Consider the following 16,059-nt stretch of genomic DNA (forward strand, 5'->3'; position numbering starts at 1 on the left):
TCATGACTTGCTTGTGAATTTCCCATGCTATCTGATTGGGCATTGTTGAAAACTTTGATTTGACCCCACCAGGCAGTTCTTATTTTCTTAATTTGTTGATTGGCAGTAAAACCAGCAAGGCATTACATGAATTAACTTATTTAACTGTTTATTTTTACTTTAGAATTTTCACTTATTAATTACTCTGGCTCATTGGGATGGGGCAGGAAAGAAATATAAATAAAGTCAAACTAAATAACTAAGCTATAATTAAATGCACACTTATTTGGGAATAAGCCCCACTGAGCACACTGGGACTTACTTCTGAGTTATCATGCACAGAATTGCACTATAAGACAAGTATAAATAACTAACCCTATGTATGTGTAACTGAAATGAATGCATATTCTTTCCCCTGTTGACCTCTGCTTTCATTGCCCTCCCCTTTCTCAGGTGTCTTCCAAATGTTCATTTACACATTATAAGTCTCTTGGGGCAGGGCCTGTCCTTCTCTACTTTGTAAAGTACCATATAGTGCCATGGCTCACAATCTAAATGGAAACATAAAAAAGACACCAACAACATCCATGGTAGGGATGCTGTGCTGGGACTTCATAGGCACAGTTGCTTTCCCATTGGTAAACATAAGATAATTGCCGCTTTGAAAGTTGCCTCTTTGCCCAGATCATAGTATTAAATAATGCTGGCCAACATGTTGCACGAGGCAACGCTGGCATGTCTAATCCGTGGGGGCTAGTGCACATGTTGAAGCCAGCCTCGGTGGTATTGCACAAGAGCACAGTTGTGCCACTACTTAAAACGGTGTGTGGGTACTTGTACAATGCTACTTCTATTGGAAATAATGGAAGTAACGCTGTGTAAGTGCCCACATGCTTTTTTTTGTAGGTGTGCAACTGAACTCTTGTGCAATACCCCCAGGACTGCCTTTCATGTGCACACTAGCCCCAGTGAGTTGGAAACATCAGCATTGCCTTGTGCAACATGTCAGCTTCTATTAGTATTTTTCTTAAATGACATTGCTTTTAACATCCTGTGCAGCCTTATGAAGGTGGAGCAAGAACTCCATGCCCACAAGGAACATCTAAACTAACAGTGCACAAGGCATACATTGCAACTGCAGCACAGGCAATTTTCCTTTTACTCTCCTCCCTACAAAAGCCCAACCTTTTGCATCCAGAAATATGTCTGTGAGGGTCACACAACCCTCACAGACATATTACTAGACATGTAATGGGCTTTGAGCGAAGGGGAGAAAGGCAAAAATCATTACCCCGTCCATCCACCCAGTTCCCTGTTAGGTTAATCATTCCTTGCGAGGACAGAGTTCTTGCTCCGCTCTTGTAAGACTGTTCAGCATGTCAGCCATTGTTTATATTGTACTGACTGTTTATGTAATAGGAAGATCCAAACCTAAACATATTTAAACCCTTGTTAATCTCATGTAGTGAATGAATAATATACTGAGTACAGTTTCTGGTCTGCCAGCAGTTGTTTACTACATTACAGTATACTTCGTCAAGTGATGTTAGGTTATCTTACAGAAGTTACTTAATGTTTCTGACAAGCTCTGATTTCTTTTGATTTACGCTAGAAGTTACATGGGAGGACCAGCAGAAAAAGGTGAATGGTACAATAACTGATGACAAATCATTGCCGAAAAAGAAACATCATACTCAGCCAGGTTTGTCAGGGTTTGGAAAACCACCTGAAAGCATGAGACTATAAAGTTGTTACATTTCATGCTTTTGTAATGAGTGTGTGCTTAATGTACCTTTTTTTTTAACTTTGTGGATTTTTTTTAGTATGTAGATATTATTTAGATTAGTCATGTGGCACAGTTTAATTTGTAGAGTAGCAAAAATAGAGCCACATGTGTTAGAATGCACATTAATTAGAAAAAGTGCTTGACTTAAATTAGTATTGAGCTTCCTTTTTAAAATTGTTCCCTTCTCTTTGTCATTTATCTATACATTTGAAAATCAGGAAATCAAACATCAGGGTTGTTAAATGGTCTAAACTATTTAAGGTTGTTATGAGGCTGGAGTGAATATTGGGTTGTCTCGTTTTTACTGTTGGGAGAAGAGGCCAAATACGTGACTGAGTCAAAGTGTAAAAGGAATGTGAAGGCAGAGAAGGAATAGGAAAAGAAATAGAAAACAAGATTTTGATCAGAGGAGTTAATGAGAGCAGTGTTGGAACTGCAGCAGGGGCAGAGATTGTCTGACCACCTTCCCTTTTGTTATACTCACCAGCTACTGTGCTTTGAACCATGATTCAGCTCTATCTGAGGGAATCAGAAGGTGGGGCTTGTGGATTTCATTAAGTACCCCTTTACCTTTCCTCATAATTTGATTAATACAGGAAATAAATAATGATATTTGGAGATGGGTGTGCTTGAACTGATAGTTTCATCTTGAAGGAAGACTACCTCTCGTAAGGGTTTGGGAAAGCAAGTACAGATTTAACAGTAGCTATATTTTATCATATATTCAGGTTACATATAGTCAGGTTACAGGGCCTGACTTTTCTGTGCTAAGGGATCCAAAAATCCTTAATAAGGTTATGAGGGGACCAGACACAAGGCTGGCCCGTTGCCATTTGCTGCTTTTTTGCACTCTCTTTGCTGGCCCCGGCCCTGCTTCACCATCCAAAATGCTGTTCCCCCTACGCAACCACACTTTGCAGCTTCAGTGTCCCACTGGCCTCTCTTCATTGTTGCTGGCTGCTCTCTCTCTCTCCCCGGCTATAATTTCAACACACAGGAGAGAAGTGGCCAGTGACCATGAAGCTGTGATAGGACCCTGCAGTTGCAAGCCAGAGCTGAAAAAGTCTGTGCGGACTGCCTAGAGGGCAGAGTGCACCTGAAGGTGAGGCTAGCACAAGGGGAAGAAAGGCAGTGTGTGGGATGGCAACGCAGTGGGGTGGAGCCAGCAAGGAGGAGGGTGGGACAGTGTCAAAGCCGGCTCTGGGCTTGGAGCCGGCAAGGGAATAAATACACAGGGAAGGAGGCTGGGGTTGCAGACAAGTGGGCGATTCTCACAGCAGGCATGGGGTGGGGTGAAGCAGGATGCCTGCACTTGGTGGTGTTGCACTGGCTGCCTGAGGCCATTGCCCCACTTTGCCTCATGGGATAGCCGCCCCAGATAAGACCCATCTTCCCCTCCCTTATATGTTGTGGGGTAGGGGAGCAATCCTCTGCTCAGAAAGGGTGGTTCAGATTTGAAAAAAGAACCTTTCCACTCAGTTCCTTGCTTTTCCTTTCCGATCTGGAGCTATTCCACTCTCCATTTTTGTCTATAAAGTGGCCCAGGGGTACACAAAGAATTGTAGGCACCAGTGTAAGGGAAGCTAATAAACCCCTGCACTCTTTTCCTCTCAAAGTATTTCTTCTTTGGCACCTCCTGATAGAATATTATACTTTTTGGTGTGGAATTTAAGTGAAATAAATATTTTCTTAAAGTGCAATAGCTTCTCACTCTGTTGGCTGTTAATTCCCAGCTCCTCATTGTGCCCTGTTCTGATGGCCCTCCATTCTGTCAGCCTTCAACCAAGTGCAAGATATGGGTTATTAGTACTTTCTTGAAGAGATCCAATGAGCATTCTACCTAATTTCATCACAATTCAAAGTCTGATCTGCCTAACCATTTTTGACATTTGATTAAGATTTCGGAAGATTTTAAATCCACTAACTCAGTCTGATATGCCTGGAAGAGAAAGGGTTTGTGGAGTACAAAGTAGGTTGTTATACTGTCCCATTCATGGGCCACTTATAGCTCTCCTGTTGCATCATTATCAATATTCTCATAGCCAAATCCCACATGAGAGGCAGAGAAGAGATGTTGTAATAAATTTGTTGTATAGCAGCCTAGGACTGGGCAGTGCCTTCAAAAACAACAACTATTAAGTTCAGTGCCAAATTTTTCTGAATCATTACTCTAAAATGCACCACTCTGTACATTGCTGAAGACTTCCTGTGCTTTGGATTGAGGTATCTAAATCCAAACATACTTCATAACTGGTTCGTACTGAAAGAGCAAGCTGGATGACTTCTACGTTAGGAGTGCCCCCCACCCCCGGCCTTCTGGCTGCTTGGAAGCTGGAGATTTGGCTACTGTCCTTCATTCTTTTGCAATCTTTGGGTCTTGATTGCTGTATATGTGGGGCTACTGCTGAAGAGTTCTTGTAAACATCACCAGCTATTAAGATTTAGATCAATGCAAGAACTATGACACTGCATAGCAGGACCTGGTTAGTTCTGGCCTCTGAATCTGAAATCCAGCAGAGCTCATGCCTTATGGTTCTTAGGATACTTGGTTTTCTTTTACTGACGCCTTCAATTGAAATGGTTATGTTTTAGTTACACGTATGACACTATTCGAAATAGTCTGTTATTATTATTGTAGCTGTGATCCAAATTCCTGTAGCAACATTTCCTTCACTGAACCAGTGTATTCCCCTCCCCAGTGCAGCTTTGGTGTTTCTCCCAATGAAGTGGTCATTTGCGGGGAAGAACAGGCAAAGTGGGCCAAAAACAGTCTTGAATTCTGTTCAGGTTTTGTATATATGAAGGGCTCTTTGAACTCAGAGTTTGGTCATTTTGGTAACTTCCCTAAAGGGAGCAGAAATTCCTCTAAAACAAATATCTTGACTCTTGGTGGGTGTTTTTGAACACAAGTTATATTTTAATGTAAAATATTAGACTTATTTTCTATATGTGCTTGACTTTTATTATTTGTATGTTAAATCAGATATATGAAGGGCATGAGTGATGGAACATATAATATTCTGTTAGAAATGTCAGCTTAGATCAATGGGTGCTCTATGTCAATGAAAACCTAGTTGAAGTCAACTAAAATAACAGTCTTCACGTATCTTGTATTTTAATCTTCACTCACTTGACAATATTTTATGTTTATTTAATTATTATTCACTGAAGGTGAGCATTCTAGAATGCAGTGGTTTTGTTTCCTCTTCCAGTTGTTTTTCCTGCATTTCGGCTGCATAAAATTGGTTGAACTTAAGTATCTTACACTTTTAAATAAGATGAATATGGAAAAATTCCAAGCTGAATTTTTAACTTCCCTCCCCTCCACTTAATATTTAGGTGAGCTGAATAGTCCTGGATCAAACTGAATTTGCTAGTAAATGCACCTCTTTTCCCTCCAAATCTTTCCTTTAGCCTTACTGATCGGACAGCTCTAATACTGCTTTTCTCTCCAGATATTACGCTAACCTTGTCTTTCTCATCCTTTCTGGTTCAAATGCATATTTTATTCCTTTTAGTGTTTGTTTTGTTTTCTTTTTCCCATTGACTGACTGTGCACTACAGGTTTCTTTCTCAAACAATTGTGGCCCCTTTCCCCAGTGTCAGTTTTTATACCTTCTGAGTACATCTACTCACGTCCATCTTCTTTGTCTCTGTCTGTCCATTACTCGATGTGATCACAGAAGAAGTGGACTCATCAAGGAGAAGAAACCCAGGTCTGTCTCTTCTACTGGTTTTCTTTGTTCTATTTTTCTTCTAACTTGTCCTGTGGTTTTTGTTTCATGCATTTTTCTCATTTCTTTCTTTCTTTCTTTTTCATTTTCTCAGTACAAACAATGTAATCTTAGGTTTTATTATTTATTGTTTTGAACAGGGTAAAAAACATATGGGATATTAAAAGCAGCAATTCGTAATGGTACTTCACATTAACAATTTGGGAACAAACCATTTTCATTCCTATTTACTTCTGTGGGTGCCTTACCTTCTGTGCATTAATATTGTAGGTATCCAGTAGGTTAGCAGTATTTATTGGTGATTGCCTATACTCTGGTTTATCACTGTATTAAAAATTATTACACAGGTTAAATGAATCCAGCACTTCAGGGTTTTTTTTCTTGTTCAAAAAGGAGGTTCAGTGCAACCTACAGAAAGGCATATTATTCCATTCCATGCTATGAGGAATGACCCTTACGTCTCTGTTAGCCCTGATACAAGAGTGAAGTATGGTAGTTACGTTTGCACTGGTTTTTATTTAACAAATATGGAAAAAACCCTTCAGTATAAACTAGGAGCACTGACAGAGTTGTTTCATGTAGTTAATAATATGCACATACATAATCCAGAACTTTAGCCAATTATGGGATAGGAACAATGGCTGACATACACACTAATCCTGCACAGGTGCAAACATGTTGCATGAGCACAAGAAGGTTTCGAAAGTCTTTTTTCTGCTAAAGCAGGAGCTTACATTTCAGACTAGTGCTGTGCTAGCATAATGCTGTGGAGCTAACTTAAGGGCATTTCACAAGGACATTGTGCAAAGAAAGGAATGTCTATGCTAAATTAGTCTTTGCATTAGTATAAGATGTTGACAGATTGCACGACAGGTTGTTCAGCCTTGTAGTGAAACCTCTTATAGGTTCTGGAGAAGGCTGTTGCTAGCACCATAGCATGGTAGAGCACTGCAACTTTGCACAACTCCACAAACCTTAAGTGTGCTCAACTTCTCTCATTGCACTAGCACAACACTAGTCTACACGCCAGTCCCTGTTCCACTTTCTTTGTTGCCTAGGCCCAATGCGCTGTGCAAACCGACCAGGAGTACAAGGAATTGCATAGTTTTGAGCATCCCCTCAGCTATATGACATTTTTGCATGTGTGCAACTTTGTTCATTGCACTAGTTCACTATTTGTAAAGGATTTTGACCCCATCATACCTGCACATAAGGTAACAGACTACAATAAATAGGTTTCTTTAATTAATTTAAAGAATCTCTCCTTGAATTTATCTTTGATGAACACCATCTCTCTAATACTGTATAGCCTTCTTCAGTATTTATACCCATTTCATTTCTTCATTGTCTTTCTCCATGATGTTAAATATATGTATGTTTTATTTGTCACAGTGTTGCCCCATTGTTCCTTCAAGAAGCTTACAGCAGTATACAGGGCTTTATATTTACAATTACAAAAGGCCTGTAAAGGTTGAAAGATAGTGTCCTTATTCAGGCAGTGAGCAGGCTCCATGCTTGTATGCTTTTTCCTCTCACCCTCTTGTGCTCTGATTCACACACACACTCATTGGTTTGAGCAACCTGCAGTCTGTCCAGTCATCCAAATTAAGCAAACTACAGCTTGCACAAAACTAGTTTGCCTCCAAAACCAGAATTCGAAACCACAGTTTGAACTGGGTTTCAGTTCTGGTTTATAGGCAAATTATGTTGACAGGGAGAAGAGGAAGCATGTAAACACAAGCCAAAGTGCTGACAGATAAAACATTGTTTGGCTATGAAGTCTGAACTAGCCAGTGACTTGCCTACTTATTACTGTTTGTACCTATGTTTACTAAATCCAAAGCCAACAACCTTGTTTGTGTGTGTTTTGGTCTTTGCAATATTGGTCTTTGTCTTAAAGTTAGCTTTGTCCCACTGATTTCACTGTCTGACATCCAGAGCAAGGAACTGCACGTGGAATGAGCACTGCTGTGCTAGCACAAGAGGATGACTTAACTGCACTAAAAATGAGGGTTTGCCCAAGTGCTTCTAGTACTCTTGCACAAAAGTTTTCATTTCAACAAATGAGACATGCTGCAGTTGCGCAACACTAATCTGGAACACAAGCCTCCGATTTAGCTCAGCTAGTGAGTACAACAACTTTGCGCTAGCACAACGTCCTCCCACATGTGGGATGCTGTTCTGGATGTCAGCCATTGTTTTTCTTAGATTCTGATGTAATCCAGTTAAATATTCAAGTACATCGAGTTGAAAAAAATCTGTTTTAATTACTTGTTGGGAACAACTTGTATGTGAAATTACAGATTTTTAATCTTGTGCATATTAAAGAGGACCATTGGCTGGAAAACTAGGATCACTATGTCAGAATATTTCAAAATATTCACTGAATAGATGTTACCAGAACTGCCCCAGAGAGCTGGCTAGAGTGCTGGCCAATTATGCTTTTGGCTTAGCGTGGGGAATTGGCTTGGCTAGAGGGAGCAATTTGGCTTCAGTATCAAATTTTTGCAAGTTTGATAGTTGGAAAAGATGAGGAGGCAGAAATGCAATACAACAGATTTATTTAGGGGTAAATAGGGGTACAAGAAGGCAAAGGTTCGTTAGGCAAGGCTATAACACTTAACTGATAGTCTCAACAGGAGTCTTACTGTTGAGACTAACTTAGCTTAGGGTCCAAATTGCAGGTTAAGGCTTGCCGTAGGAAGTGCTTAAAAGCAGGATTAGAGGGAAGAAAGGGGGGGCGAGAAGACTCGGCGAAGCAAGAAGTTAGTATTACCTATCCTTAATCTGGTGGTGCGTTCGGTGCACTTACAGGTCTCCTCACAGGAAAAGGGCAGAAAGGCAGGAAGAAGAATGGGTAAGGAGCTAAGGGCTACCACTTGCACCCTTGAGAACCATCAGGGTAAAGATCCATACAGATTCTGAGGCCATGTGGCATGGCCAGGGGTACATCATCTCAAAAGCATGCTCGGAGGCCATTCCTAAGCCGTGCTCCCTCCTTGGGGACGGGGCAGAAACTCTGGTAGAACAATAAAGTTCATGGTTGTATGAACTACTCAGTCTTGGGTGTGACTTACAAAATAGAAGGCAAGAGTGGCTTGTGGAAGTGTATGTGTAGAGGTTAATAGCCGGACTTAAGATTTATCTGGAGATGGAGATACTACTCCATGTTCAAGGGTGTATGTTTTTAGATTTTAATGGACTGCCTCCACTCTGGTTGACAGACAGTTAAGCTATTGATGGTGGGGTGGGAAATGCCTGCTCTTATCTGAGTTGTGGCAGACAGTGCTGGCAATTCTATCTCTCTTGCAAAAAGGGAGTATTTTCTTCCCTTGAGGTGTATCTTTTGAATTAGGTCTACTTGCTGGCTGATTGCTTTATCTTGAGATAAAGAGAGAGGTTGGGGATGGCCCCTTACGGTCTTAGCTATTATGACCTTAGGGTAGGGATGTGTGAAACGATTCAGGTACAAAATGATTTGTACCCGAATTTGGCCAATTTGGATGATTTGTAGACATAACAAATCACCCCTGTCCTCAGTTGCCCAGATTTGGGTACAAAACAAATCACTCCAGATTCTGACCCCAAAAATTTGGAGATGCAGACCTCCATTTTGTGGCCAAAGTGGGTTGGGTGGTAGTGCCCAATGGGTGGAAGCTACCATCCAAATTTCAAAGAAATTGGGCAAAGGGGTGATTTTTAAAGGATTTTGAAGTTGGCACATCCTTAAGCTTTCCCCCACAGGGAATAATGATGATTTCAGCAACCTTATAGCTCTATGTGGGGTGCACCAAGGTGACCCAGAGTGGGTTGTGGTGGGTGCAATGAAGCTACCAGTGGGTGCAAGGAAGCTGCCACCCAGATTTGCAAGGAATTGGGCAAAGGGATGATTTTAAAAGAATTTTTGAAGATGGAATGTCTTTGGGGCAGAAAAGGGGTTTCAGGGGCAGAAGAGTTGATCAGGTGGTAGTGCCCTGCTACCACCCAGGTTTCAAATAAATTGGTGAAAGAGGTGATTTTAAAAGAATCTCTGAAGTTTGCACATCTTTAAGCTTTCCCCCCCATAGATAATAATGGGGGTTTCAGCAGCCCCATAACTCCACTTGCGGGGGGCACCAGGGTGCCCCAGAGCGAGTGGTGGTGTAGTGCACATCGGGTGCCAACCACCCCCAAACCCACAAGCCCATGTGGCACTGGGTTTTGTTGTTTCTGAGGTGTTCTGAGAGTAGATTCTCTGGTAGGAAATGATTCAACAACAAACCCACAGTGTCCCATGGGCTTGTGGGTTTGGGGGTGGTTGGAACCCTATTTGCACTACACCACCACTTGTTCTGGTCCACCCTGGTGCCCCCCCCCACCCCAAGTGGAGTTATGGAAGTTATGAAATCCCCATTATTCCCTATGGGAAAGCTTAAAAATTCTTTTAAAATCGCCCCTTTGTCCAATTTCTTTGAAATTTGGGTGGTAGCTTCCACCCATTGGGCACTACCACCCATCCCACTTTTTTGCCCTGGGACCCCCTTTTTTGCCCTGAATCAATTTAGATTCAGAACATTCAGGTACAAATCAAATCTTGGGGTGATTGGGGGGGGGGGAGATTTGGACCCAAAACAAATCAGGGGTGATTCGATTTGGGTACAAATCGGAATGAAAAAATCAATTCGTGCACATCCCTATCTCAGGGTTTATTGCCTCATGTTTTTCTCATGCCAAATGACCAGCTGTAAGCTGCCAAATATGGGCAGGTGAAGAGTTCATGATCCCATGAACTGAGGTATCCAAAATGGAGACACTGAGTCACAGTTTTAATTGCATAGAGGGGTGCTCTCTGTGCTACCTCGAAATAGAGCTGTCTGGCAACATAGAAGGGCCATAACAGGAGCCAACATGATTACTAGAACCTGGTGGGACTTTTATCAAAGGCCAAAGAAGGCCCCTCCTCATCTATTTTTTTTCCTGTGTTTTCCAATAGAGGATAGTAGGCAAGTAGAGTGACTGCAGTGCCCATTAGTTACCTAAGATATGCTGTAACGAATTGTAGTTGGGGAAGGACATGACAGTTGGGTCATCTTAGAGATACAATTCTTCTGACCACAACACACATACTCCTGTGTGTGGAGCAGATCAGAGAACAGTATTGCTTCCTTTCTCTCACATGCCACTTTGTTGCTTATCTTCAGCTCGTTTCACTAGTTCTTACAAAGAGCATTCACTGCAAGTGTTCTTGTACCTTATGTTGAAGAATCTATGGCTGTCACAGCTGCAATTGCCCTACGTGGTGCTACTCCTACCTCTACCAAGGTGGCATTGTTCACATTATCACCAGACTGATATAAATTTTACACTGCGGTCTCAAGAGAGGAATGGTTATCTGATCCTTATATTTGTGATACAACAGTTGATAGCAACAATAAATACTGACACCTCCCACCTAAACAAATTATAGTATGAATACAGCAGAGCAGCAAATAACAAATCCTGTTCTGCATACTAGGGATGTGCACAAAATGGATTTTGCATTATGTTTCGACCTCAAAACAAAACACAGATGGCCGAAACGTTTTCTCGAAATAGTGGTCAAAACTGGTTGTTTCAATGAAACAAAACTTGAAATGCTTTAAGTGTTTCGGCTATCGGGAATAATGGGGAAACTTGAAACACGCCGTTGTTCCCCATGGGTAGCTCCTAGGGACACAAGCGTGGGTTGGGTGTAGAGCATGATGTGTGCTACCTACTAACCAACCCACAAAAGAAATGGGCAAGTGGGCAATATAAACAAAATTTTAACATTTCCTCCAATCCTCCATAGGATCCCCTCATGTGTGTAAATGCTTACTTGCTGGAACTTATTCACAGCATCATGTTTAATGGCTTATTAGTTGAATTCTGTCAGGAAACACTGGCTGTCTTAAATTTTACATGCATGCTTAATTCTGTCATTATTTCATAACGTTTAAATGCTTGATGGGTGACCTGCTCTGCAACCCTGCAGTCCTGTACACTGAATGAGGTAGTGTCTGGTGGAAAAAAAACTGCATTCTGTTTTCCTATTAGGCACTGCCTCATTGTACTGATGTATAGGCAGGCCCCAAGGATTTCATTAGTGTGTATTGAGTAGTGGTTTTTTTCTAAAAGGAATTTATAAAATGTTTTCTGTAGGGAGACGATTTTTGGATAAGAAGTATGCAAGGATTCCATGTTAAGGAAATATGTAGAGTTTGGCAGTCATATATAAGATTGCACAGTACTACTCTAAACAGGCGTCCAAGGATTTTCCGCCCCCACTGCCCTAATGTGGAGGGCGGGGTGGAGAGGATGAAGCCCCCCCTCTTTACTTCTAAATGCCACTGCAGTGGCAGGATAAGGAGCAGCCAGTGAAGGCCGCACAGCGGCTGCTGCAGGGAGCAGGAAACAAGAGGCAAGTCCCTGCCAAGTATTTTCCGTTCCCACCGCCATAGCGAGGAGGGTGGGGTGGCGAGGATGAAGCCCTCCTTTTACTTCTAAACACAGCAACAGAGAGCAGCCAGTGAAGGGTCGGGGCATGCACTCATTTGGAAAGGAGGAGGGGAGCTGAAAGGAGCTTTCCTTCGCTGCTGCTCCATGCAGCAGAAGCTGCTTTAAGGTAAAATGGGGGAACTTCCTCCCCCCACCACAACCCTCCCAGTCCCTGCTGTAGCCAGCCCATTCCACCGCACAGACAGTGGCATTTTAATGTAAATGGAGGACTTGCCTCTCATCCCCCCCCCTCCCCACAGCAGCCACTGTGTGGTCTTCACTGACTGCCTCCTGCTGCTGCTGCAGCATTTAGAAGTAAGAAGGGGGGGCTTCATGCTCGCCACCCCTACCCTGCTCGCTGAGGTGATGGGGCAGCAAGAGGCTTAATCTCTCACCACCGTCACCAGCAGCGGAAGCTTTAAAAGGTGGTTTTTTTTAAGAAAAGATTTTTCTCCCACCCCAAGATCTGCCACTCCCCCAGGATTCACCATTGCAGGCATTTACCTCTACTCTGCAGTAATCTGCCTATGACTCTAAAGTAGCTACAAACAGAGTAACACAAATGAGAATCTCTCTTTCATATAAGAAGCATTGTAAGAGTATGGGAAATTTTCCATTTTATTACAAGTATGTTGTTTCTGAATGCAATGGGATGATTAAAGGGTGTTTTATCTACAGTAAGCAATCTTGAGTATATGCCAATAAGGAAATTATGGCTTAATAGTGGTACAGAAGTTTCTAGTATTTAAAATGAAGAAAATGGAACACGCTGAAGAATGAACATAGGCAGAGAGAACTGTTGAAGTTACCCTTCTTTTACGTCAGTAGCTTGTGCAACTTTATTAGTAAATTGTGTTGCTTTGTTAGTAAATCATAGAATATAGTTATTCGGTGGACTGATGATTCTTTGCACACAGTGGCCTACATTAATTTAATTGTAAACCGCCCTGAGCCATTTTGGAAGGGCGGTATACAAATCAAATCAAATCAAATCAAATCAAATCAATAAATAATAATAATAATAATAATAATAATAATAATAATAATAATAAATACATGCAGCCTAGTGTTACACTAGTGTAATGCTATTATATAACACTAGTTATTTCAGGCTCGTTAAAATAACGGGCGCTAGGGGAGTTGTGCGCTCCGGGCCCCGCGCCGGCATTCCCCCTCCCACCGCTGTCAGCCTCCATGCCGCGGCCAGTCTCCCGGGCCAGGCAAGGGCCCCCCGCCACCATCGGCCTCCCCTTTTCTGCTTCCCCTGCCGCCTCCTCACCACGTGCGGCGGCGGCGGGTCTGCCACCGCCTCGCCCGGCTTCTTCCTCTCCCTTCTTTTTTCACCGGCTGGGCAAGACCCGCCGCCTCCTCTCCTCTCCCCGCAGCTTTTTTGCGGCTGGGCTGGTTCCGCTGCTGCCGCCTCTGCCCTCCCCCGGTCTCCACTTCTACTTAATTGTTTTAGTGGCAGGGCTGGTTCCGCCGCTGCCGCCTCTGCCCTCCCCCGGTCTCCACTTCTCCTCAATTGTTTTAGCGGCAGGGCTGGTCCTGCCGCTGCCGCATGTGCCCTCCCCCGGTCTCCACTTCTCCTCAACTGTTTTAGTGGCAGGGCTGGTTCCGCCGCTGCCGCTTCTGCCCTCCCCGGTCCCCGCTTCCAGTTTCTGCTGCTGCCGGACGGGAGCCAACATGGCCGCCGTGTCCCTGCAGCCGTATCTTTCTCGGACTCCGCGCATGCCCAGAACAGCCGAGAAAGACACGGGCAGGGACACGGGATTACACTCAAGGGCTTTGTTATAGAGGATAAGCATTATGTTGTGTCCTAGAATAAGGACATTGCACAATAATATTGTTCAAAGAAAGGAACATCTGTTGCAGACTAGTTCTTACCTTAGCAGAAATTGTGGCTTTTGCTAGTGTCTCCTTTATTTTTCTTTTTGAACAGTGAGGCCATTTGGGACAGGGAACCATTCTTTTTGCTATGTAAACCGTTTTATAATCATCATAATCTATTGTATATTTTGAAGAATTTGTTTGAATGTTTGTGCAAAATAAAGTAATACTTTCTGATGGCCTACAGATACCAAATTTTGCAATAAAAATCCTGTCGTTTGAATTAGCTGAATGCACTACTTTTTTTACACTGGAATATACTCAGTGAACATTTATTTTTTATTTATTTATTAGTTTTTTAAAGAAATTCTGCATATCATATATCCTGCAAAATTTGCTATCTGTAGGTCATCAGGAACAACCCTGCCACTTAAATTAGCTGAATGCACTACATTTTATATTGGAATATACTTGGGGACACATTTAAATTTTTCTTTTTTGTATTTAAAAAAAAGAAATTCAGAATTTATCACATTTTAACTGTTATTGTTCTCAATAGATTTTTTTAACACTTCATAATCAGATCAATTATTCTAAAATGAAATAATGTCCAAGAAAAGCAGATCTTTCTCAGATCTGCCATATTTTTTGCCATATATGGCCATTATAAAATACAATGAATAATGTTTGAATTTGAAATCCTACACATTTCAAACTGTTCTTTTACTTCCCCTTTACAAGCACATAAATAAAAAATTCTCTTTATCTATATATTTAATTCTCCTGGGTGCGCCTTTGAATGTGCGTTCCGGCGCCCAGCTGATTGGCTAGGCGGTGGAGGTGCCTGATTGGCTGAGGCACATCAGGAGGATTGGTCGCCGCGGCTGTGGGCCCAGCCCAGCCGCAGAGGCAAGGCCCAGGAGCGGGGAAAGAAAGTCGGGGGGCAGAAGTGGCAGTGAGGAGGAGAGGCAGCTGGGCCCGGCACAGGCCAGCCGTGGTCAGGAAGTGGAGACTGGGGGAGAAGGTGGGGGGAAAGAGGTAACTGCCGGCCCCAAAGAGCACACAGATGCTCTGTGCGGGGTCGGCTAGTATATATTTAATTTATTAAACTTTCCTAAAAGTCTAATCTATGCAACAACAACAAAAAGTGTAATCTATGCAAAGTGACTTTGCCCAGTCAATGGCAGGCCTCACCTATTAGTAACAACACTCTGAAAATAAAGGTGAAATAATGTCCATTGATTACTTGAAGTATGTGCAACTGCTTTGTTGTTGGATTTCTAATGTACAGTATATTATTAACATTTTTGGTGAGCACAAACTTCTGTGATGCTAGTATTCTTTTTCCCAGTGAAAAACATTAATTTTCTTTTATATACCTGGAGTTTATCTCATATGAACATTTGACATGACATCTCCCATTTAGGTGAGCTATTAGATGATATTTCATCTAGGCTGTGGGTTTGGGATGACAGTCACATTCCTCTAGTAGTAATTCTAAATGTCTCCCCCTGAGCCCTAAGCAACCAGTTAGAGTGCTTGCTTCAAAGTGATTTAGTGTGTAAAGGAGAGACATTAGTGCTGTGCAAAGTTAAGTAAAGCTAACCCCTACATACAGATTTTGGCAAATGTCTTCAGTCAGTCATGAATGCTTCACACTTGGTGTTCTTAAGCAAGTACTGTCTCAAGGTTGTCACATTTAGTCAGCTTTTGTCTGTTGCTCACAACCCTTTATATAATTTAAAAGAAGACTTCTAAATAAACAAAAATTCAAATACAATACCTGGTAAAAATGTTTGCTTACTATCCTCTATTCACAATTCTTCTGTTTAAAATCGCAGCTTGTCAAACGGCAGAGAAGAACAGTATTGACTATCGCCATCTGCTCTAGTGACATGGAAACCTAAAAAAACCTCTGGGATATATTTACATTTCCTTCCTTCTCAATTACTTAGTAGTAGCACTTTGTACAATGCTCCTTATTGGTATTAGCTTGATGCATCATGCCAGAGAATGGGTTTTTTTACTTTTACTGAAGATCCAGTCTTCCCTAAAAAAGGTGGCTGCCCAGAAGGCAGCTGCAGTGACAGTGGTTCAAATTGCCACCTTTTCTCCCGTCTTCTTGTCCTGTAATTTACCAGGTTAGAAAGAAACTTCTTTTTGTTGCATCCTTTTCCTGGTGCATTACTGAGGGGGAAATGGCCACATCCTGTAGTTACAAGGTGCAGCCACTTCTAC

At 42.2% G+C, this 16,059-nt stretch overlaps 1 protein-coding gene across 48 annotated transcripts in view; it reads left to right on the forward strand.

The window, feature by feature from the left end:
- Positions 1 to 16,059, forward strand: part of RIMS2 (regulating synaptic membrane exocytosis 2) — a 741,645-nt gene that overhangs the window by 559,922 nt on the left and 165,664 nt on the right. For 19 of the 48 annotated variants that reach the window (XM_053313368.1, XM_053313376.1, XM_053313371.1 and 16 more), the window contains one exon: positions 1,592 to 1,681. The exons of 21 other annotated variants lie outside the window; for them this stretch is intronic. In XM_053313368.1, the coding sequence (XP_053169343.1) occupies positions 1,592 to 1,681 (90 nt within the window). Of the gene's footprint in view, positions 1 to 1,591; positions 1,682 to 5,448; positions 5,482 to 16,059 lie in introns of all 48 variants that reach the window. 8 more of the 48 variants (XM_053313390.1, XM_053313357.1, XM_053313363.1 and 5 more) reach the window with 1 other exon arrangement.

This window comes from Hemicordylus capensis, chromosome 4 (genome assembly GCF_027244095.1).
Source record: "Hemicordylus capensis ecotype Gifberg chromosome 4, rHemCap1.1.pri, whole genome shotgun sequence".
Classification (NCBI taxonomy): Eukaryota; Metazoa; Chordata; class Lepidosauria; order Squamata; family Cordylidae; genus Hemicordylus; species Hemicordylus capensis.